Raw genomic sequence first — 24,294 nt, forward strand, 5'->3', positions numbered from 1 at the left:
CTCCGTCCGTCAGTGGTCAGCCAGAGCCCGGAGCCGAGCAGCGCCACACCGCAACAAGGCAACGAGCGTACAACACTACAGCGTAGCGATCCTCTTCTGTCTTCTCTCGCCTGATCCTGAATTTCTGATGTCTAGACCGATCAGTAATCCAGAATTCCAGAGGTCCGTAAGTTTTGATATTCATTCATCAAATTGCAAATTAAATAATTAATATGGATTTCACTTTTGCAGTTTTGCCCCCTTGCAGATGCAGACTGATTAGTGATTACACGCATACCTCATAGAAATATAAGGTAACCCTAATTCATCCCCTGATCAGCAATGGCTACTCAAAATCAGGTTGCGGCTATCTGCTAATTTTGCATTTTTATTGCAACCATACTTCAGAAACAAAAATAGCTCCTAAATTATTCTAGCATATAGAGTATTTCATTGAATGTTAATGTGTCACCTATTTTGTTTTGTAGAATTATTGAATTATGAAGAGGAATGGAGACATCACATCTCTTTTTCAGAAATATTCATCAAAGAAGGTTGTTGTTTCATCGTCTCCAGCTGCAACTGTGGTGGAAGATGAACCTCAAGTGCAAGAGAGAGTTACTGAAGAAATTATGAACCCTATACCATCTTCTTCGCCATCAATTCCAACTGATGATGTCTCGCCGCAGCCAACACCGGTTTATGATATCAATCGCCTTCCACATGATCCAGGTGAAAGAATGCCCATCCAAAGTTACCCTATTAATGATCAAGATGCAATTCGTAGATTATATATTCTTAAAGGTCCATTCCAACCATATGCACATGAATTTCTAAAAAGAAAAATAGGAAAGAGATATCGTAAATTCAATTTTGTTTGGTTTCATAAACATCATTGGCTTGAATATAGTATCAAGAAGGATTCTGTATTTTGCTTTATATGCTATTTGTTCAAAGACAACAAATGTAAGAGCAAGGGGGCAGATGCATTTGTTATAGATGGTTGGAGAAATTGGAATATAGGAGAGAAGGCACTTTTGAAACATGTGGGTTCTAGTGCGCACAATGCAGCTCAAGAGGGGTATAGTGGCTTCGTGAATCCCGAGGCAACAATTGATTATCACATTGATAAGTGGAGTAAAGAGGATCTTCGTCTTTATAAGATCAGATTGACTTATTCACTTAGGTGTTTGAAGTTTCTATTGCGTCAAGGATTGGCATTTTGTGGACATGATGAGAGTGAAGAGTCTAACAACAGAGGCAACTTTCTTGACCTTTTGAAATTTCTTGCATCAAACAGTGAAGAGGTGAAGAAATATGTTTTAGAGAATGCTCCAGGTAATTGTACCTTAACTAGCCCAAAGATACAAAAGCAGATTATTCATTGTTGTGCCATAGAAACTAGAAAGAAAATAATTGAAGAACTTGGTGAAGAATCCTATGCAATTTTAGCTGATGAGTCTAGTGATATGTAATACTCAAATTGTAAGGGAGAATAAAAGGAGGAATTGTCTCCTTTGAATATATGTGCATCTCCATTTATCATCACATGCGACCGGTCATGTTTAAAAACGAGTAAAACTTCACTACGACACAAATAAACCTTTGCATCATATTGAATCTTTGTTTGTGCATTTAAAACCATAATACTACGAATAAAAATAAAATAATAATGGAGAGGATTTGAGGAAAAAGGAGAAGAAGAGAAAGGATATCAAAATATAAATAAAATATGCATAGTTGTATTTCTAAAATTAGTACTTCTAATCTCACAATATAAATTGAGGATAAGTTTGTCACAAGTTTAAATTTAAACTAGGATTAAATTTGAATTGGAAAGGGAGGAAAGGAAATAGGAAAAAAATGAATAACTAAAAGAAAAGGACAAAACCTCGTATGGGCCAGCGGCTATCCTATTCGGCCCACTACCCATTTCCCTCTGCACGGCCCAGCAACGAACGTCTTGCGCTAGCGCCACGCTCCACCGGACACCGACGAGCGGGCCCGGCCAGCCAGCCGCTGCGCGGTCACGCTCCCTCGTCCCTGTGTTGCTGCCAGGTAGGGCCCAGCTGTCAGCGCTTTCTCCTCAACCGAACCGCGAAGACAACGTCGTCGTGACCTCAACTACCTTCCCAGGTCTTCCGGCTTCAGCTGTTAGCTCCGTTCCGCGCGCACATAAGAACCGGCCGCATCCCCTCCTTTCCTCCCCAATTTTGCGTGCGCCGCCAGCTTTGGAGTCTCATCTCCGTCCAGAAAGCACCCGAGGTTATTGCGGTCGCGTGCACGGCCGTTGGTGGATCCCCTGCTTCATCACTCGTGCTGTGAGGTCAGAGAGCTCCACCCGGTCCTCCTGTTCGCGTTTGTCGTGGTGCCCGTGCGTGAGGACGGGTCGTGCGCCTCCAATTTCTCGCCGACGACGTGCTCTCCGCTGCAGTACCGCTTGCGCCGTGGCCAGCCCCCTCCATGCTCCCAGAGTTGGTAAGAAACTCCCCTTCGAGTCCGCGATCACCTCTGCTTTGCGTAGCGTTCGTTTAATTGGAGTTTGGGCATTGGATTTGTGGGACGGTGTCACACCTCCATGGCCGTGAACGCGGTTGGTGGGTAGATCGGCCGCCACTGCCGTATTCCGACCCGCTGTAAATCTGGGCCGATTGGTTGGGTCGTGGTGGTACGACGTGGCTCATGGATCGCGTATTAGCATCTGGGAGGGCTCGGGGATCACCGTCTAGTTCGGAATTCGTCGCCAATGTACATCGTCGCCGCGGTGCCGCCTCGTGTCGTGGTCGGAGTTTACGACTGCCCTTTGGCCGGTAAGAACCCACTCATGTCGTTCGCCCGTCCTTCCTTTTTGAGTAGAGCCCATCAGGATGAAGCTTCGTGCCCGGTGGCCGGTCTTCCTGTGCCCGACAATGGCCGCTGCCATACTGGCTTTGCGCGCCGCCGCGCTGCGTGGTCGGGCGGGGAAGACACTTGGACTGCCGTTGATCCAGCCGCTAACGGCTCGGATCGGGCCGGGCGTACGCGTTCGGCTATATGGCATCGCGACCGTTGGACCTGCAGTCAACGCGCGGGATTAGGCAAACGCACAACGATTAACCAGTTTTGATCCGAGCCGTAGATTGTAGATCGATCGAATGAGGACAGTTCTGATCTTATAGAATCCGAACTGTTAGATATCAATCTGGTGGCCATCGTCCCTTACCAGTTCACAGAAATGACATTATAATTTGAGCCGTGCGTTGCCGATCGGACGGTTCAAAACACACGATACCTCTTCGACTCCGCAATTTTATAAAAGAGCCCTCTGCTTTCATAGAATTGAACCCGCCATCCCCCGCGGGATGGATCTGTGTCTTAGGCAATCTTACCCCGGAACCCTGTGTTTTCCAGAAATTGATGCGCAATCCTGGCCTCTAGAAAAAAACAGAGAAAATGAATTAGGAAATGAATTTCTTATATAAAAACAATTCCAGAATCTCGTTAAATTCATATGAAACCCAAATGAGTCCATTCCAATTTCTATAATTCTACAATAATGTTTTTTTATCACATAGTGTCTCTGTTTTAACATGAAAATGGTATTAAAAATTTATTTCTTAATTAATCTCGTATCAAATACATAAAACCTTAGGAAATTCGTATCTCCTCCGTTTTAACTCCGATTTGATCCGTTCGAGTTGCGTTAGTCTCGTAGCAACGCATAGATTATTATTATTTAGTTTGTATTTATGTTTGGTGTGATGTTAATTTTATCTATACCATGTCTGTTTGTATTGCTACGACTAGCTCGGGGACACGTGTCATCTGAAAAGCAAGTTGGTACCTGGAATCTCAAGTCCCAGGCAAGTTGTGCCCTTGATCACTTCTTTTTACCTACTCATGTTCTAATTAACCATAATGATCTGCATAGGTTAATTTTGATGGGACCCAATAGGTTACCCTAGTTTGATTATCTTTATACCTTGTTTACCACTGAACTTTTTGGGTAGTACTCGCTAGTGCTATAGGTGGTTTTGGGTATGAAGATACATTGTTCACGATTATACTTTTATTATCTGTTTATTATCACTGTTCATGATAAGATCATTATGTTAATTGGAACATGGAGCGACCACCCGGGAAAACAGTGCTACCACAAGGGTTTATGGACGCCCTTGGCTGATTAATTAGGAAAGTTAGTGGAGGACTACCTTACCCGAAAGGGGCAAGGGCAGTAGGGGAGTGGTCAGTGTAGGGAGGTCCTTGGTTGATTTTGCTGCGATGGCGGTCAGGCAAGAACCCTGCATTGGAGCTTCCTATAAACTGTAGCGGGTTTTCTGAAGCTAGTGGAACTTTGTAAAGGCCTTGTAGTGTTACCCTGCCTCGCCTCCTCGGTAGAGATGTATGGGAAGTCGCGATCCCTTGGCAGATGGGTAACATGACTTGTGGGTAAAGATGCGCAACCTCTACAGAGTGTAAAACTGGTATACTAGCCGTGCTCACGGTCATGAGCAGCTCGGACCCTCACATGATTAATTTATGGAACTTAAATTCAATTTGTCATATGCATTGCATCGCAGGTGAGGTTGTTACTTTTGTTCTACTACTTAATTGGGCTGGTATTTACTTATACTTAGTAATTGCTAATAAAATTTTGACCAACTTTAAAAGCAATGCTCAGCTCTAACCATCCTCTTTGGTAAGCCTTACACTTCATGTGAGCTCCCACCTTTGGCGAGTTCATGCACATTATTCCCCACAACTTGTTGAGCGATGAACGTATGTGAGCTCACTCTTGCTGTCTCACACCCCCCCACAGGTCAAGAACAGGTACCACAGGATGAGGCGCATGGAGGATGCTGTGACGAGTTCGTGAGAGGTCTAGGCCGTCGTCTCCAAGTCAACTTTGGGTTACTGGACCGTTGTCTCCTTATAATGTAATTACTTATTTATTTTGTATAGAACTCCTATTATATAGTAAAGATGTGACATTCGATCCTGTGTCATGATTCATCATATGTGTGAGACTTGGTCCCAGCACACCTGGTGATTATGTTCGCGCCCGGGGTCTTGGTGCCCCTGAAATCCGGGTGTGACAGAAGTGGTATCAGAGGAATGTTGACTGTAGGACGAAACCTAGATAGAACTGGACAACCATTACCTACTTACCTTTACTACTCTGATTCTTTCCAAAACTTTTCTTAATCTTTTCTCATCTATTTCCGCTTTACTCTGATTATTCTTACCTTTTCCTTCTAAAGACAAATGTGGATTTCACACTTTGAAATCCTGTGCCTAAAGTGACTTTAGGAATAGGAGACATACTCTTAGGAACAAAAACAAAACTATTTTTATAGATACCTATGAACTTGAATGTTTGTTCTTATGATACTTGTTTGATTTGGATTTTTGATTGAGTGTGATGAGTTGAGGAGTAATGTCCACAATCACATTTGCATATACATATAGGTATAAGTATAAATAAATAAAATTCATAAGATAACTAAACAGCATGGTTTATCCTCCATTAAAGTGTATCTATTTTATATAGATCCCTCATATCTTAAAAGACTCTCTCTTATCTTAATTGGTCCATCTTATCTTAAAATATACTCTCTTATCTTAACAGACTCATCTTATCTTGAAAAGATTTTATCTCATCCTAATAGATCTAACTGGCCTCAAAAGATTCTATCTTATCTTTATGGATCCGTCTAAGCATACTTATCCACCCTAATTTGACAACCATGATCTAATGCAAATTAATTAGATCATATAGTCAAACTAGTCATACCAATCTAATCTAGATCCCATCTAACCTAATATGATCTAATCTAAAGTGAGTTACATAAATAGGTTAGTTAATACTGGTGAAGTAGATTAAACCCTATAACCATGTTTTGGGCCTAAGTTAGTGCCTCAGATCAACTCAGCCATACATTCCCAATAGGTTACATACTCCATCTATGCTAACCTATTGATAAACAAGATTTTGTCCTACCCATATACCCCAGCTATCTTAACTATATCTCCCTAGCTCTGATGGAGACACCAAGACCAAAAGAAAGGAGGAGATCAACCTCGACAAGGAAGTATATAACAGTCAAAGTGAATCTCGAGAGGAATCAAGACATAAACATTTTGGATGAAGTCTTTTCCTGGTCATAATCTTTCTTACCTCAACCTGTTTAGCCTATGTCCTACATAATAAGTAGCTGGATACCTATGCTATCCCAATCATCCACTATTGACTAAAAAAAGACAATGAGACTCGGGATTTATGAACCAACTATAGACTACAAGCCGAAATACAAACCAATCCTTTTGTGTTCCTTTCTTACAAATCTCGAGGACGAGATTATTTTTAAGGGGGGTAGGATTTGTAATACTCAAATTGTAAGGGAGAATAAAAGGAGGAATTGTCTCCTTTGAATATATGTGCATCTCCATTTATCATCACATGCGACCGGTCATGTTTAAAAACGAGTAAAACTTCACTACGACACAAATAAACCTTTGCATCATATTGAATCTTTGTTTGTGCATTTAAAACCATAATACTACGAATAAAAATAAAATAATAATGGAGAGGATTTGAGGAAAAAGGAGAAGAAGAGAAAGGATATCAAAATATAAATAAAATATGCATAGCTGTATTTCTAAAATTAGTACTTCTAATCTCACAATATAAATTGAGGATAAGTTTGTCACAAGTTTAAATTTAAACTAGGATTAAATTTGAATTGGAAAGGGAGGAAAGGAAATAGGAAAAAAATGAATAAATAAAAGAAAGGGACAAAACCTCGTATGGGCCAGCGGCTATCCTATTCGGCCCACTACCCATTTCCCTCTGCGCGGCCCAGCAACGAACGTCTTGCGCGCGCGCCACGCTCCACCGGACACCGACGGGCGGGCCCGGCCAGCCAGCCGCTGCGCGGTCACGCTCCCTCGTCCCTGTGTTGCTGCCAGGTAGGCCCCAGCTGTCAGCGCTTTCTCCTCAACCGAACCGCGAAGACAACGCCGTCGTGACCTCAACTACCTTCCCAGGTCTTCCGGCTTCAGCTGTTAGCTCCATTCCGCGCGCACATAAGAACCGGCCGCATCCCCTCCTCTCCTCCCCAATTTCGTGTGCGCCGCCAGCTTTGGAGTCTCATCTCCGTCCAGAAAGCACCCGAGGTTATTGCGGTCGCGTGCACGGCCGTTGGTGGATCCCCTGCTTCATCACTCGTGCTGTGAGGTCAGAGAGCTCCACCCGGTCCTCCTGTTCGCGTTTGTCGTGGTGCCCGTGCGTGAGGACGGGCCGTGCGCCTCCAATTTCTCGCCGACGACGTGCTCTCTGCTGCAGTACCGCTTGCGCCGTGGCCAGCCCCCTCCATGCTCCCAGAGTTGGTAAGAAACTCCCCTTCGAGTCCGCGATCACCTCTGCTTTGCGTAGCGTTCGTTTAATTGGAGTTTGGGCATTGGATTTGTGGGACGGTGTCACACCTCCATGGCCGTGAACGCGATTGGTGGGTAGATCGGTCGCCACTGCCGTATTCCGACCCGCCGTCAATCTGGGCCGATTGGTTGGGTCGTGGTGGTACGCCATGGCTCATGGATCGCGTATTAGCATCTGGGAGGGCTCGGGGATCACCGTCCAGTTCGGAATTCGTCGCCAATGTACATCGTCGCCGCGGTGCCGCCTCGTGTCGTGGTCGGAGTTTACGACTGCCCTTTGGCCGGTAAGAACCCACTCATGTGGTTCGCCCGTCCTTCCTTTTTGAGTAGAGCCCATCAGGATAAAGCTTCGTGGCCGGTGGCCGGTCTTCCTGTGCCCGACAATGGCCGCTGCCATACTGGCTTTGCGCGCCGCCGCGCTGCGTGGTCGGGCGGGGAAGACACTTTGACTGCCGTTGATCCAGCCGCTAACGGCTCGGATCGGGCCGGGCGTACGCGTTCGGCTATATGGCATCGCGACCGTTGGATCTGCAATCAACGCGCGGGATTAGGCAAACGCACAACGATTAACCAGTTTTGGTCCGAGCCGTAGATTGTAGATCGATCGGATGAGGACAGTTCTGATCTTATAGAATCCGAACTGTTAGATATCAATCCGGTGGCCATCGTCCCTTACCAGCTCACAGAAATGACGTTATAATCTGAGCCGTGCGTTGCCGATCGGACGGTTCAAAACACACGATACCTCTTCGACTCCGCAATTTTATAAAAGAGCCCTCTGCTTTCATAGAATTGAACCCGCCATCCCCCGCGGGATGGATCTGTGTCTTAGGCAATCTTACCCCGGAACCCTGTGTTTTCCAGAAATTGATGCGCAATCCTGGCCTCTAGAAAAAAACAGAGAAAATGAATTAGGAAATGAATTTCTTATATAAAAACAATTCCAGAATCTCGTTAAATTCATATGAAACCCAAATGAGTCCATTCCAATTTCTATAATTCTACAATAATGTTTTTTTATCACATAGTGTCTCTGTTTTAACATGAAAATGGTATTAAAAATTTATTTCTTAATTAATCTCGTATCAAATACATAAAACCTTAGGAAATTCGTATCTCCTCCGTTTTAACTCCGATTTGATCCGTTCGAGTTGCGTTAGTCTCGTAGCAACGCATAGATTATTATTATTCAGTTTGTATTTATGTTTGGTGTGATGTTAATTTTATCTATACCATGTCTGTTTGTATTGCTACGACTAGCTCGGGGACACGTGTCATCTGAAAAGCAAGTTGGTACCTGGAATCTCAAGTCCCAGGCAAGTTGTGCCCTTGATCACTTCTTTTTACCTACTCATGTTCTGATTAACCATAATGATCTGCATAGGTTAATTTTGATGGGACCCAATAGGTTACCCTAGTTTGATTATCTTTATACCTTGTTTACCACTGAACTTTTTGGGTAGTACTCGCTAGTGCTATAGGTGGTTTTGGGTATGAAGATACATTGTTCACGATTATACTTTTATTATCTGTTTATTATCACTGTTCATGATAAGATCATTATGTTAATTGGAACATGGAGCGACCACCCGGGAAAACAGTGCTACCACAAGGGTTTATGGACGCCCTTGGCTGATTAATTAGGAAAGCTAGTGGAGGACTACCTTACCCGAAAGGGGCAAGGGCAGTAGGGGAGTGGTCAGTGTAGGGAGGTCCTTGGTTGATTTTGCTGCGATGGCGGTCAGGCAAGAACCCTGCATTGGAGCTTCCTATAAACTGTAGCGGGTTTTCTAAAGCTAGTGGAACTTTGTAAAGGCCTCGTAGTGTTACCCTGTCTCGCCTCCTCGGTAGAGATGTATGGGAAGTCGCGATCCCTTGGCAGATGAGTAACATGACTTGTGGGTAAAGATGTGCAACCTCTGCAGAGTGTAAAACTGGTATACTAGCCGTGCTCACGGTCATGAGCAGCTCGGACCCTCACATGATTAATTTATGGAACTTAAATTCAATTTGTCATATGCATTGCATCGCAGGTGAGGTTGTTACTTTTGTTCTACTACTTAATTGGGCTGGTATTTACTTATACTTAGTAATTGCTAATAAAATTTTGACCAACTTTAAAAGCAATGCTCAGCTCTAACCATCCTCTTTGGTAAGCCTTACACTTCACGTGAGCTCCCACCTTTGGCGAGTTCATGCACATTATTCCCCACAACTTGTTGAGCGATGAACGTATGTGAGCTCACTCTTGCTGTCTCACACCCCCCACAGGTCAAGAACAGGTACCACAGGATGAGGTGCATGGAGGATGCTGTGACGAGTTCGTGAGAGGTCTAGGCCGTCGTCTCCCAGTCAACTTTGGGTTGCTGGACCGTTGTCTCCTTATAATGTAATTACTTATTTATTTTGTATAGAACTCCTATTATATAGTAAAGATGTGACATTCGATCCTGTGCCATGATTCATCATATGTGTGAGACTTGGTCCCAGCACACCTGGTGATTATGTTCGCGCCCGGGTCTTGGTGCCCCTGAAATCCGGGTGTGACATGATATATAACATAAAGAACAACTAGCTCTTTGCTTGCGTTATGTTGATAAATTGGGAAGGCCATGTGAGCGACTTATTGGAGTTATCCCTGTAGATGATACTAGTTCTTTGTCACTTAAGGAAGCAATTGAAGCTCTTCTTATTAGCCATGGTTTGACTATGGCTCAAATCCGAGGCCAAGGTTATGATGGAGCCAGCAACATGAAAGGAGAGATAAAAGGGCTGAAAACATTGATAATGAAAGAGTCACCTTCTGCTTATTATATACATTGCTTTGCACATCAACTACAACTAGTTCTTATTGCTGTTACTAAGGGGAATACCGATTGTGTGACATTTTTTGATCAAATAACTCTCTTGCTAAATATTGTTGGAGTTTCTTGTAAGCGCCATGGTATGCTTCGAAATGCTAGGCTTGAGAATATCAGAAAAGCACTAGATTGCGGTGAACTTGAAACTGGGACTGGATTAAATCAAGAGATGGGGTTGCCTAGGCCTGGTGAGACTCGATGGGGCTCTCATTACAAAACTGTTTGTAGCATCATTTCTATGTACCCCACAATTCGTGACGTACTCATCGCTCTAGGGGCTGATATTTCACATAAGGGCGATTGGACAAAAATTCATTTTGTTCTTGGAGCATTTGAGTCCTTTGAGTTTGTTTTCTTTTCACAATTAATGTTTGTTATTCTTGGATACACAAATGAATTATCTGAGTGTTTGCAAAGAAGGGAGCAAGATATCATCAATGCAATCTCACTTGTTAATGTGGCAAAGAGCAGAATGCAAGAATTGAGGTCTAATGGTTGGGATCAATTCCTACAAAGTGTTACTTTGTTTTGCAATCAATATGGCGTCCAAGTTCCTGCTATGGAGGATAATTACGTGCCTTATGGAAAATCAGCACGATACACTCGAAACCAAACAAATGATGATCACTTCAGAAGTGAAATATATATTGGTGTCATTGATCAAATTAGTCAAGAGCTTGATAACCGGTTCGATGAGGTCAATATGGAGTTGCTTTCTTGTATGTCAGCCTTAGATCCTTCTGATTTATTTGCTTCCTTTGATGCGCAGAAGATACGAAGACTAGCTGAATTTTACCCTAATGACATATTTGGGAATGATTTGCTGAAACTTGAGTTGCAGCTTAATAATTATATTGATGCAATGAGGCAAGATGATAACTTCAAAGGCCTTCATTGCCTTGTTGACATATCAGTTAAGCTTGTTGAAAAAAGAGGCATATCGTGTTCAATATGGTTTTCTTGCTTCTCAAATTGATATTACTTCTGCCGGTGGTAACAACAAGTGTTGAGAGGGCATTTTCTGCAATGTCTTTGGTCAAAACTAAGTTAAGAAATAAGATGGGTGATAGTCTTTTGGACGATTGTCTAGTCACATTCATCGAACGAGATCTTTTCTTCAAAGGCGATGAAGATGATATAATTGAGACCTTTATGGCTTTTAGAAAGCGCCGTCCAAACAAATAGTATGGTAATTATCTTTCAAACATTGTTTCTTGCAAATTTCGTATTTCATATGTTTGGGCTCTAGTGTAATCTAGTTCAAAATTTCCTGTTAATTATTAAGTTTTATGATGCATCATTTTGTTTTTATCTTTGTTTTCAAATTTTATGGTGCATTTTAAGATATTTACTGAATTATATATGAGTTAGAATGAATAGTGTAATTATAATGGCATACTCTTGGCCAAAATTATAGGTCCGCCACTGGTTGGCGGCAATCAGCAGCAGGGCTGCACAGATGCAGGGTGTGGTCGGCAGCTGTGACTCTGTTCTCTCCGCTCTCGTCTCGCCGTCTCGGACCCAAGAACAGCCGTCTTTGGGAAGCCGAACGATCGGAAACGGAAGTTAGAACGACCGTCGGCCGAACGGGATGGTCGAGTGGGGTCCCCGGTGAGTCTGACTTAGGGTGTGCCAGAGCCCACCCGGACCGGTGGGTTCACTCTTGAACGAAGATGAACCTAAACACATATATAAATCACATAAAGTATTGTATGAAACTATTAATTAATTAAAACTAATTTTAACTCGGGGAATATGTTTTTATAACTTTTGATACTTATAACTTTTGATACTCTAACTATGTGTGATTACCGAGAAAACCAAGCAGCTGCAGCAGCATGGAGCTCCGAAACGAACACGGGAGAGAGGCATCAGGCACTATTAGGATTATTACCAAATTGGGCCAATCACAGGCTGCGTTGACCAATCTGGCGGCGAAAAGTAGACTCCAATTTCCCCTTTCCTCTTCCGTCTCGCTCATCTAATCGCCCTCCTCTTCTTCCCCTTTTTGCTTCCTCTCCACGAGCGCGCGAGCGCGACGACGTCAGCAACAACGCAGACTACCCCGCAGTCGCCGAGGGAGCAATTCCGCCCCCAATTGGCCGCCGGAACCCTTCTTCCTTCCCCTCCCACGGAGTCGCTGCCGCGCTCAGATAGCCCAGCCGAGCCGGCGACGACGAGGACAGGACCCTAGCCCTAATAATCCGGTCCCCCACATGGCGGGGACCTTCCGCGAGGGCGCGGGGCCGGGGGACGCCCATGCGCCCCCGCCCACGCCTACGCCGCCCCTCTCGCAGTTCCTCGCGCTGGATGCGCTCCCGTCCTGGGGCTCCGACCCCAAGCAGCCGCACTGGCGCCACCCCGAGCTCCGCCGGGCGCTCGCCTCCGACGACCAAGCCGACGAGCTCAGGCGGATCCGTGCCAGCGTCCAGGACTCCGCGGGCAAGGCCAAGTGCGTACCCTTCCCTTCCCCCTCCTCTGTCTTAATATCGCATTGCTGACGCTGACTGACTGACTGCTCAATTCCGTGCCCCCCTCCCCTTCCGGCTCCCCGCAGGGAGAAGGTCAGGTCGCTGCACGAGGCAATCCAGAAGCTCGACAAGTACAAGAACATTGTCACCCGCAAACGCCAGCGCGCCACAGAGGCGTCGGCCGCGCCCGACAAGCTGGGCCCTGCCGGCGCCTCCTCCTCCGGCGCGCTCAGGATGGGCGCACAGAACAACTCTGCTGTCCTTAGCAAGCGCGTGCGCTCGTCGCTCGCCGATGCCCGGGTTCGTGTGCTCCGACCCATGTGCCGGCCCACTCTTAGCCTCAGCTCACAGCATCTGCATCTCCTATTACTTTCCTTAGTTTGTTTTGTCCACAACCAAATGTTCATGGTTTCGTTAATGCCTAGTCTCTTATCAGATTCTGGAATCGGGATCACGGTTGTTGAAAAGGTTGTGCCTTTTCAGTCTTTGCAGCTCATTAAACCCAAGCAAATGTTGCTAGCTACTCATGTTCTTTTGTCGCGTATCGGTGCAAACCACCCTGTTCCCACCTCATTTTTCAATTAGTAAGAGCACACAGGACAAGTGTAGGAAAATCGTGATCCTGGTTGAATTTTCCGCACTCAACTCATATAGCCTTTTCTTCTCACCCTCATGTCATTCGCAATCCTCAGTACCTAGTCTTACTGTTCTTGGATTTGGAAACTACTACAACTCTGGTTGACCTAGTCTCAATGCTACTTCACCTTCAAATAGATAACCTTCTAATTAATGTGCTTCATGCATGATGTGTTCTTCCTAACTCAACTTCGATCACAAATAGTACCATGATAACGGTTCCACATTTATTATGAATTTCCTGTGTCACCATTTCTTGACTTAAAAACTTGGTTCTGTTGTTTATACATGTTTCAGGTGGAAGGGCGTGGTAGTGTTCCTACAAGGCAAGGCCCTTTGATTAGTACTGAGAAAAATTCACCTCTAGAGAAGGAAAAGAGCAGCGCAAGAATATCTGCTACAGTTTCTGGCCTTTCTGATGACAAATTGCGGGGTCTATCTACTGGCAGTGAAGGGTGGGAAAAAAAGATGAAGCGTAAGCGCTCTGTTGGAACAATGCTCAGCAGAGGCAGTGATGTGGATCGAGATGTCAAATCCGCGGGCCAGCATAGACCAGCCAATGAAGTACGCCCACGGTCTAGTGATGGCCTTGGGTATAGGTAAAAAACTTGTCCTTGCCATTAATTTTTGTTCCTTGGGTTAAACTTAGCTAATTTCTGGTTTCCAACTCCCTGAAATGATTGTCTGATTCATCATCATGCTGAACTAAAACATGTAATCTTGCGAAAAACTAAACACTGATAAGATATATGTGGTATGTTCACAAATTGATATCATCTGATACCATGAAATACAGATACAAGGGTCCAACATATCGAGTAGAATGATACTACTGTATACATGCATCATCAGAAAGGTGGTGTTTGGCAGCTTGTGTTTCTAGCTCTTGCTTGGACTATTCTTTGATCAACACGTCTTTTTTGTCATTTGCAACCTGAATCTGCTTCCAGCACTATATTTGGAGATCTTCTTTGCCTGGGTATCCATGTTAGAGCTCATCTTTCTTAATTCTCACATTGCAGACATGGAGTTTCGGCCGGAGCACTAGTAGGTAACAAGTTGGATGGCACTTCTCAGCAGAATAACATTGTATCCCGCATTCTGTCCAAGTCAGATGCCGATTATGTGGCTCAGCCAAATGAAAGAAGAGAACGTCATCCTGGAGTTGAAAAAGAAAGGACCACATTAAAAGGAAACAAGTAAGCTAAGATACTTCTGTTGTCCTGATAATTCACGTTTTTTCCTTGTTGTATACATATATGTGAAAGAGTATTGCAAGATTGCCATTTATTTGATGATATGCAATTTGTTAACTAGGGCAAATTCTTCTGATGATATGCAAAACGTAAGCTTAAACCCATTGCCCAAGGCTAAAGCATGCAGGGCACCAAGAACTAGTTCACTTGCTATGAACTCGTCTTCTAATTTCCAACGTTCAACTGGAGGAAGTGATGAGTGGGAAGAAACACCTTACCCAAATAAAGCCTCGCCTTTGGGAGGCATGACAAATCGCAAACGTTCCACACATTCAAATGCTTCCTCACCTCCTATTGCCTGGGTTGGGCAACGCCCACAGAAGATGTCAAGGACAAGAAGAGCAAATGTTGTTTCTCCAGTGTCAAATTTTGATGAAGCGTTATCTGAAGGATCACCACTTGACACTGCCACTAGATCGGCACCTATAGAGTCTGGCAGTGTCTTGCTGACAAAGAACACATCAACAACCAAAATGGATAACATCTCATCTCCTGCTGGGTTGTCAGAAAGTGAGGGATCGGCTGTGAATGAAAGCAAGTCCAAGGAGAAAGCCATGCATAGTGGTGAAGTCGGGAACGAGGGTGCAAATGCAGCCCATAATGCAATGGGATTGATATTTTCATCAAATAAAAATAGGATTCCTTTGAAAGAGGAGCTTGAAGATGGCAGTATTCGTCGTCAAGGGAGGAGTGGAAGGGGAGCTATGCATGTCAAGGGGTGTTCTCCCATACCAAAAGAAAAACTGGACACTGCAGAAACAAGAAAGCCAACAAAAGGTGGAAGACCTGGATCTGAAAAGAACGAGAGGTACTTAATTGTCATCCTTTGGTGGCATTGGGGATCATGGCGTTGCATATGAAACTTGATTCGATCTTTTAACCATCTGTGCAGTAAGTTGGGGCGGCCACCAATGAAAAAAGCCTCTGACCGTAAAGCTTCATCCTGGCATTCACAAGCTCTAAATAGTGATATTACAGACATAACAGGTTTTCTGAAGATGCTTTACCTTTATTACTCGTGTCACTCGCCAATATTCTTCCTCTTATAATAACTAATAATTGTGAATTGCAGGTGAACCAGAAGATGACCAAGAGGAGCTTTTAGCTGCTGTTAATGCTGCTCGCAGCGCTATTGGTGCGTATGCTGCCTCCCCCTCCTCTTCTGGTGATCTCTGTCAGACATCCCTTTGGGTTGATGGTTTATAACTTCCTTTTTTCTGCAGTTAGTGCCTATTCTGGTCCTTTTTGGAAGAAAATGGAGCCCATGCTAACTTTTATGAGCTCAGAAAATTTATCTTTCTTAAAAAACCAGGTTGGTGCAAGTTTTGCTATATATATATCATGATTGAATGTACTTTTATTGTTTGCTGGGATGGATTCTGATTTGCCAGTTTGTGGTCAGATCAACCTTGTTGAAGAGCTTGAAGTGAGCATGTCCTGCATGTCTGACGGTGAACATGATATTATAGCATCAGTTGGTCACAGAAGAATGTCAAAGATGGTATATGACTTCATGACATCAATAATTCGAAATTATTCCAATAAAATGTTTCTCCTTCCATAGAAATTTATTTTCCTATACCCTATATATACATGACCTTTGTCATATGTCTGAATAAACTGCAGGAGGAGCATTCATCTCAGGGACTGGTTCCATCTAATTTTTCTCCCTCATCTCAGCAAAGTAAAACTAATGGAGTCGGAGAAAAAGGATTAGTCGGCTGTTTCTCTCATGGTGACGAAAGTCGTACTGGACCACAAAAGCTGGAAGCTGATAAATGGTTTAATGAAATGGCTCCAATGACACACAGACTCCTTTCGGCTTTAATTATGGAAGATGACCTACCTGATTCCAATGGGGTGCAAAGAGATATACTTGTTGAATTTCCAAATAGCCACAATCCTTACACTGTCAACAGATACTTAGAAAATGAACTTCAAGCTAGTGCCATAACATCTAATTTTGGGCTGAGCGTGGATTTCGTGCACTCAAACAGTACTTCTGTGGTACATCAGAGCATGTGCAATGGTTTTACAGCTTCAAGCAATTTCATTAATTCAAACAGTGAAAATTCAGTTCATAGTGAGAATTTATCAGACGGACTAAATTTTACAGTATACCCAGAAAGTGGCCCTTTGCATGACTTGATACCACTGACTCCACGGCAATGTCAAAATCCAGGGAAAGATTTCCCTTTGTCTCCATATGAGTATCAATATGGGCAGATGTCTATGGAAGATAAGATTTTAATTGAGCTGCAAAGTATTGGCATTTGTCCAGAGACAGTGGTATGTGCCTTAAACTATGGTGTTGCTTTATACAGTTTTTTAATGGAAGTCTATATGCATTGCCTACCAGGAAACACGACAAATAGTTGTAAAACCGTAGTCTATGATTTTAGGCAACCTGATATGTTTCTTGGGGTGGTACCTTTGTTTTGTGTGTGTGGGTGTGGGGGGGGGGACCCTCTGTTCTCTTTAGTATTTTTGAATCACTTGTACTGAAGAAAATGATAGGATGATTACTTTGCCCTTTGTGTCTCTTACTCTCTTGGTAGTCACAACCTCATTATTTTCTTACAAGTACCACTCTTTGGAACTGAATGAGATATAGGCAATATAGGTAGATTCGGATATCTGTGTTCTTGGTATCTTGGAGAGTTCTCTTCACTCCTGAAACATCAGACAAAAAGAAGGAATGGGTGAGGAAGTATTTGAGGTACCTAGATACTAGCTGACATCCCAGGGGCACACATGCTATTATTTTTTATATTGGATGCTATTTTGTCTGTGTTATAATCTATATAGTCCCTAGAAAGTCGAACTGTATGTGATAACCAGAATTTCCCCCTCATACATTCTTGTTTTGATTCTTGTCTTATCGTTGCAACCCTAATGTTTTCAGCCAAAGCTAGATGACGGAGAAGATGAGGACATTAATAAAATGATTTCAGAGCTGAGGAAAAGGCTGCATGATCAGGTTACATGAACAACTCATCCCCTCTAAATAGCATGTCTTTAGTTTTGATTAAACTTGGATGTGTTCAATGTACTGTTTTCAGTTTGTTAACTGTTAATGTGTGACTTCACCAGATCAATGTTAACTGTCATAATCTCTATTATGTTTTGGAACCTTGGTTGTGTAAGCAATAAGCATTTCCCTTCTCTACAAATATTACAATTATTTTTGAAATGTTAGTAATGTATAAGCTCATGTATAAAGTTGATGTTGACCATCTGGCATCACTATGTGTTTAAATAGTAAGTATAGTAGCTACATATTCAAGTGGCACCGTGGAAAATAAGGACTAAGACAGGACCAGCGTATTTTCTTTGGGGAAAACACTGTCATTTTGCACCCCTTCTTCACAATGGTTTGAAATGTGTGAATCATGGAAATCAGAGATTTATTTCTTATGTACCAAGGTGAGTGACATAGTTACGGGCCAGTTGAAAACTTTTGGTGGTTTTAAGTCTCTTATCTGAGCTATCTACAATCAATCTAATGACTAAGATCAATGGTTCTTATTGTATTGTTTTAAAACTGTCTCACTCGATACAATCCGTGTGATGTTTTTCCATAACTTTACATGCATATTTTATGAAAAAATAAATTGTCTTTTTTCCCACTAGATTTTCACTGATGCGTATTAAAATGGTTCCACTCTTGTTTTTGCAGGTGAACCAGAAGAAATGCAGATTACATAAGCTAGATAAATCAATTCAAGATACAAAGAATATTGAGGAGAGGTAGCGATGTATTATATTTATTTATACATTATATTTAAATGCTAGTGCATGGAGTTACTTTAATGGCTAACTTTAAGACTACCTGACAGGAGCTTGGAGCAACATGCTATGAACAAATTGGTTGAAAGAGCATACAGAAAACTCAAGGTAGTTGAAATTTCTCTTCACATGATTGTTCTTCTTAAATCAATGTTAGTGCTGCATGAGATTACAAATGTCCTGGCTCTGCTATTTTAGTCGTGGTCTGGGGAGATATAAGATGTCCGTCCATTGCTTTGACAAAGACCGTTATCTTTTCTTTTGATTTTTTTTCTTAAGTTGGTGAATGTAATTTTGGTCTCCCCATGTTGGATGGTACTTGCTCCTTTAACCTTAATATATATTTTCGCCTGGAAAAAGGGGTAATATGTATTAGTTGCATTGACCTTGATCCTGATTGCATCTCTTCTTTATGATATGTAGGGTGGGCGGATTGGCTCTAGTCACAAGGCTGGTGTCAGTAAATCTGCCAACAAAGCTGCAAAACAGCTAGCCTTGGCTTTTGCCAAACGCACTCTTGTTCGATGCCACAAATTTGATGAAACAGGGAAAAGCTGCTTCAGCGAGCCTTCTCTTTGGAGTATCCTGTCTGCACCCTTGCCAAGCAGTGATTCAAAATGCACAGAGGGTAATCTATGCGCTACTGTTGCTCGGAGAGAAATGGCTGTTATGTTTGTCCACTTGAGAGTGGACTGTAGCATGCATATTTTTCTGTCGAACTAATTCTTCTATCGAAATCATAACATGTTGTCTGGTTTTTGTCTGGGGTTCAGGTGTAGAGAGGCTGAAGCATCAAAAGCTTGACAGAACTCCATTCGACCAAGGTAGCTTCACAATTCTCATGATGATTGTCCCTGGTTGACCGAGTATATGACTTGCCGCTTTTCTTACCACAGGTGGTGCAAAATGGAAAAAGGTCGACAGGGAACGGGACCACAACAGGGATGCATCCGCGAAGGGCTCCGGATTGAAATCGGGACGTCATTCATCAGGTGGTAGCGGCAGGAGCGGCGAGCGCAAAAACAAGACAAAGCCAAAGCAAAAGCTTGCACAGCTATCAACCTCGGGGAACGTGCTGGGTAGAGTCGTTGAGCCATTTTCGTCTCCAACAGTGCAGGAGCCCCCTGAACCTGCAAGCGAGAAAAAGACCCAGCATCCAACTAGGGGTGCTTCCAGCAGCGCTGCCCAGCGGCTTACCGTGGACGCTGGACTGCCAGTGTTGCCTGGGTTAGATGACATATTGGACGTCCCGGAAGGGCTTGACGGGCAGGGCAACGATATCAGCTCGTGGTTTACGGATGGCCTTGACGACTCGTTGCAAGACATTGATCTTTCTGGCGCCCTGGAAATCCCAGACGATGACCTCACCCAGCTGGGATTTATGTAAGGAGAAGGAAGCAATCGTTGTTTGTCCTGTGCATATACATGTCTTTCCTTCACCTAATGTATGGTAGCGCTGATCCATTGATCTCCCTGCCACAACCTGGTAGGTCAGAGGTTGTAATCTGTAATTAGGCTGTTGGATTCGTGTCGATATTCAGTGTCTGCTGGCATGGACTGGATAGTTGCAGATGAGGCGAGGTAGCAGCAACAAGAACATGCTGAGATTTGTTAATGTTATCCTGTAGTTTGTGCTTCTGCTTCCTGGATTATCCTGTCGGAATCCGACAGTACGTGTCTTTGAAAAGCTCGTCCTTTGCATGCCTAAGATTTGTTGCGGAAGGAGACAAGTAACCTACGTAGTGTGTTATTATAATTTTTACAGCCTGCAGAATTAAATTAACAGCTAAGGGTCCATAGCTCAGTGGTAGAGCAATTGACTGCAGATCAATAGGTCTCCGGTTCGAACCCGGATGGGCCCTTTTAAAATAGATTTTTGTCCCTTTTTAACTTTTGTTTAACAGGGAAGCTTCCTGCACCTTCTGTTTCATGGCAAAAGGGAAATTTCTGCTCTGTATCTAAACTTGGTAAGGGCGGATAGGAGGAGTGATTTTGTTTAGACTATCTCCAATAACTTACTCCTCTTATCTTCTATTTTAAATTTTATTCTACGAATACCTAAAATATTAACTGTGTTTTGAGTGACCAAATGAGTAATTTATTGGATACAATCTTAGTCACGGCAACGGAAAATTCATGCTTACCCAAAAAATAGGGATGACATTACGTGTCCACAGGTTTCATATCTATTGAGTGTGGGTTTAGATGTCAAACTCCACTTATGGGTCTACACCCGATCCGTAAAATGATGAGTTTTCTTCCAAATATGAATTGATATTGCAATATGTATTGTGTGCTTCTAAATAATTATATGGGGTATGCTTCAAAATAATTTTATGTGTTTCTTTGCTATTTATGGTGCTTTTATTTAATTATTTTCAATTGTTGATCACCTAGACCCAAAGGGCGCGTGCTGACGTAAAGTATGGCACAAATTTGAATAAATAAAATATACCCATAGTCATTCATAACATATTAGACAAAGTGTGATAATTTAGGCAACGAACGAAACAAACACAGTCATTCATAACATCAAACAAAAAATTTAGTGTTGAATACATGGATCAAATTTGAATAAATAAAACAACATGAACAAATATTTTTATTAAATGAGTCTTTAACGGGTTTTCGTACAGAAACATAGACGGAGAAACATACCCCATACATGAAGCTGCTACATTTTCTATATATTCATATCTATGGGAGAAAAAAAAAATCTCTCAATACTCCAACAACGATAGGGGCGAATTGGAATATGTACTTTTGTTATCTTATATTAATGCATATATAAATTCCTATATAAATTTAAACACCTAAGACAGTTTGGCCGAGTGGTCTAAGGCGCCAGATTTAGGCTCTGGTCCGAAAGGGCGTGGGTTCAAATCCCACAGCTGTCACTTTTTTGCATATTTCTATTTGCCGATCATCTTTATTTTTCCCTTTTTAGTGGATAACTATTTTTGATATGTTGCTAATCAAAGCTAAATATTTGGATAGATTTTATTCTTTTAAGTCTTCTTATATTGTCTCTTCCTATTTTTGATGCGTTACTATTCAAAGCTAAATATTTGGATAGATTTCATTCTTTAAGTCTTCTTATACCGTCTCTCGCTATGTTAACTTTAACATTTCTCTGCCTATATTCTTATTACTATCATGTCTTAAGATCTCAATATGGAGTGATGCATCTGAAGGTTGCTATTCAAAGCTAAATCTATATCTATACTATACTTAAAGCACCAGTTTCAACTGTCATATTTTTATAAAAAAGTCCCTATATTTTTTTTTCCAAATCAGCTTAGCGTAAAATGTTAAAAAACGGTGTAGAAAGTGGGTTATGTTAAAAATCGGCACAAGAGTTGGGATTTGAACCCACACCCTAATAATGGAATAAGGGTGGGAGACACTAGACAAAGTTATGTAACCAGTAGAACATCATACTCAAGTGTTTATAATAATGAATATAAATTGTACATATGTATATATGATTTTTTTTTGTAAAATAAAAAAATAATCGTGTAAGGCCGGACCAGCACTACGGGCCGAGGCTACGGCCCAAGCACCGCATGGCGCTCGTGCCGGGTTGGCCCAGGCACTATTAAATGGGTCGTGCCTCGGACCAGCTCGCCAAACACGGCCCATCTGGCCATCTATACCTCCGCACGATAATGATGGTCCTCGTCTCAGTTGTGTCACGCCCGGGTTTCGGGGGCACTAAGACCCGGGCGCGAACATAATAACCAGGTGTGCTGGGACCAAGTCTCACACATATGATGAATCATGATACAGAAACGAATGTCTCATCTTTACTATATAATAGGAGTTCTGTACAAAATAAATAAATAATTACATCATAAGGAGACAACGATCCAGCAACCCAAAGTTGACTGGGAGACGACGGCCTAAACCTCTCACTAACTCATCACAACATCCTCCATGCGCCTCATCCTGCGGTACCTGCCATTGACCTGTGGGGGGGTGTGAGACAGCAAGAGTGAGCTCACATACGTTCATCGCTCAACAAGTTGTAGGGAATAATGTGCATGAACTCACCAAATGTCACACCCGGTTTTAGAAGGCAAATCGAATGCGAACCATGTACGTGCCAGGATCAGCAATTCACGTACACAACAGTTACATAACTGGACATCATCACACAATGCTCAAATAATAACATAAAAGAAGGTAATAGTCGATTACATCAAGACATCCACATAGTCTTTAACAATTATCAAAGTGCGGAAAAGAAACATAGATACACACGGCCTTCACAGGCAGCCGACTAGGGATTTGCCGCTAACCCACGCCTAGAACTCATCGTATTCTTGGAACTCCTGGAAGTCCTCCTCCACGACTTCATCTTCTCCTGAGCAGTGGTTGCAACGTGGACAACTTGGGAGGGTTTGGTGTGTAAAGCAAGGATGAGTACACATCAACATACTCAGCAATTGTCCCGTTTGGCTGTGGTGGACTAGTTTTATGTGGGGTTAAGTCAAGCAGTTGCTTTTAGTTGACCAGGTTATTATTACTAGTAGAAAGCCAGGTTTTAGCATTAACCCAAGCTGTTAACCCAAAAGTACCCTTTCCAAACAGAAAGAATACCACTTACCATTACCATAAGCATAATCATAACCATCATCCTCGTCACCACCTGTAATTATTTAGCTAAGGGCGTCCCATTCCACCCTCATGGTTGCACTGTTTTCCCAGGCGGTTATCCAACGAACCAGTCCTTACGGAGAGGCACTCGAGAAACAGCTCGAGTCCCCTTTAATGCCATAAGTATATCATCATAATCAAAATGGAAAACAGTGTATCATAGATAATCTCATCATGTTCATTGATTAATGTGAAGCACTAGCATATAGCTAAACCAAAATAACCCAACCAAAATAGGTAAACAAGGACAAGATGAACAAAAGCTAGTCAATCCTTAGGTATAAACTGTGTAAATGTGGGGAGTGAATTATAAGAATGGGTAGGACATAGATGGGTCAAGGGACACTTGCCTTCACCAACCAGCTACTGCTCAGGGTCTTCACCTACAACTCCTTCGGTCTCCACCAACTGACTGTTATCTATACAAGTTCAAACATACATTTCACAAATTTAATACAAAAGAACAGTACACCATACAATAAAATATAATAAATAAACAGACGCTCGGTGCAGGGCTCACGCCTACGACTAAGCGAGAAAGAGAGAGAGAGTAACGGTCGAGGCTACGGTCGAGAAGCGATCACGTTACGCGATTATAAATCAAAGTACTCGTCTAAATTGTATTAATTCGGCCATCGCACTATCCATAGGATAAAGTAATGTTCCATGTTTAATTCATTATAAGTAGACCAAACTAAATTTATAAGGATTGTCGTGCGACGAAACGCGCGACACAACACCTAGACTGAATTGAGAATGAAACGACTCATCGCGCGATGGAGCGCGTCACGAGGTACTTGCATTATTATGAAAATAACGTCAAGCGTCGTGTGACGAAGCGCACGACGACATACATCATCTAAACTGAATTTAAAACGAAACGTCGCGCGACTGGACGCGCGACGTCACACATTAAATAACCTGAAATTAAGATGAATCGTCGCACGACAAAGCGCGCGACACAACACACTAATAAATGAGAATTTAAAATAAATTAAAGCGCGACGAAGCGCACAACACAGCCTATTAGATAATCTGAATATAGAATGAATCGTCACGCGACGAAGCACGCGTCGCAGCACATTAAAGGGTCGCGCGGGCGCCAGGGGCACGCGGCCGGGGACGACGCGGCCAGGGATGAACGCGACCAGGAGGGCGCGCGGGGCGCGGCCAGGGGAGGGCGTGGGGGCGCGCGGCCAGGGAGTTGGATCAGGGCGTGGCCGGGGA

General features: G+C 43.0%; 1 protein-coding gene and 2 non-coding genes across 3 annotated transcripts; all 3 read left to right on the top strand.

The window, feature by feature from the left end:
* The first annotated feature begins 12,104 nt into the window (after positions 1 to 12,104).
* On the top strand, positions 12,105 to 20,047 carry LOC103629278 (uncharacterized). The gene is made up of 16 exons (XM_008650455.3): positions 12,105 to 12,708; positions 12,814 to 13,027; positions 13,661 to 13,962; positions 14,386 to 14,562; positions 14,681 to 15,427; positions 15,512 to 15,606; positions 15,692 to 15,754; positions 15,843 to 15,931; positions 16,022 to 16,120; positions 16,246 to 16,908; positions 17,525 to 17,599; positions 18,299 to 18,369; positions 18,459 to 18,516; positions 18,832 to 19,036; positions 19,182 to 19,232; positions 19,305 to 20,047. Exons 1-16 carry the CDS (start codon positions 12,473 to 12,475, stop codon positions 19,793 to 19,795), a joined length of 3,636 nt encoding a protein of 1,211 aa, XP_008648677.1. The 5' UTR covers positions 12,105 to 12,472; the 3' UTR covers positions 19,796 to 20,047.
* A 151-nt stretch (positions 20,048 to 20,198) lies between these two features.
* On the top strand, positions 20,199 to 20,270 carry TRNAC-GCA (transfer RNA cysteine (anticodon GCA)). The gene has a single exon. It is a non-coding gene; the product is annotated as a tRNA-Cys (tRNA).
* A 955-nt stretch (positions 20,271 to 21,225) lies between these two features.
* Positions 21,226 to 21,305, top strand: TRNAL-UAG (transfer RNA leucine (anticodon UAG)). The gene has a single exon. It is a non-coding gene; the product is annotated as a tRNA-Leu (tRNA).
* The last annotated feature ends 2,989 nt before the right edge of the window (positions 21,306 to 24,294 follow it).

Source organism: Zea mays, chromosome 6 (genome assembly GCF_902167145.1).
Source record: "Zea mays cultivar B73 chromosome 6, Zm-B73-REFERENCE-NAM-5.0, whole genome shotgun sequence".
Classification (NCBI taxonomy): Eukaryota; Viridiplantae; Streptophyta; class Magnoliopsida; order Poales; family Poaceae; genus Zea; species Zea mays.

Bases quoted from the DNA above. Each gene is read 5' to 3' on its own strand.
- LOC103629278 (XM_008650455.3), top strand. From the start codon at position 12,473: ATGGCGGGGACCTTCCGCGAGGGCGCGGGGCCGGGGGACGCCCATGCG. The intron at 15,607-15,691 runs GTTTTCTGAAGA...TGTGAATTGCAG, and splicing joins TGATATTACAGACATAACAG to GTGAACCAGAAGATGACCAA. The intron at 16,121-16,245 runs GTATATGACTTC...AATAAACTGCAG, and splicing joins ACAGAAGAATGTCAAAGATG to GAGGAGCATTCATCTCAGGG.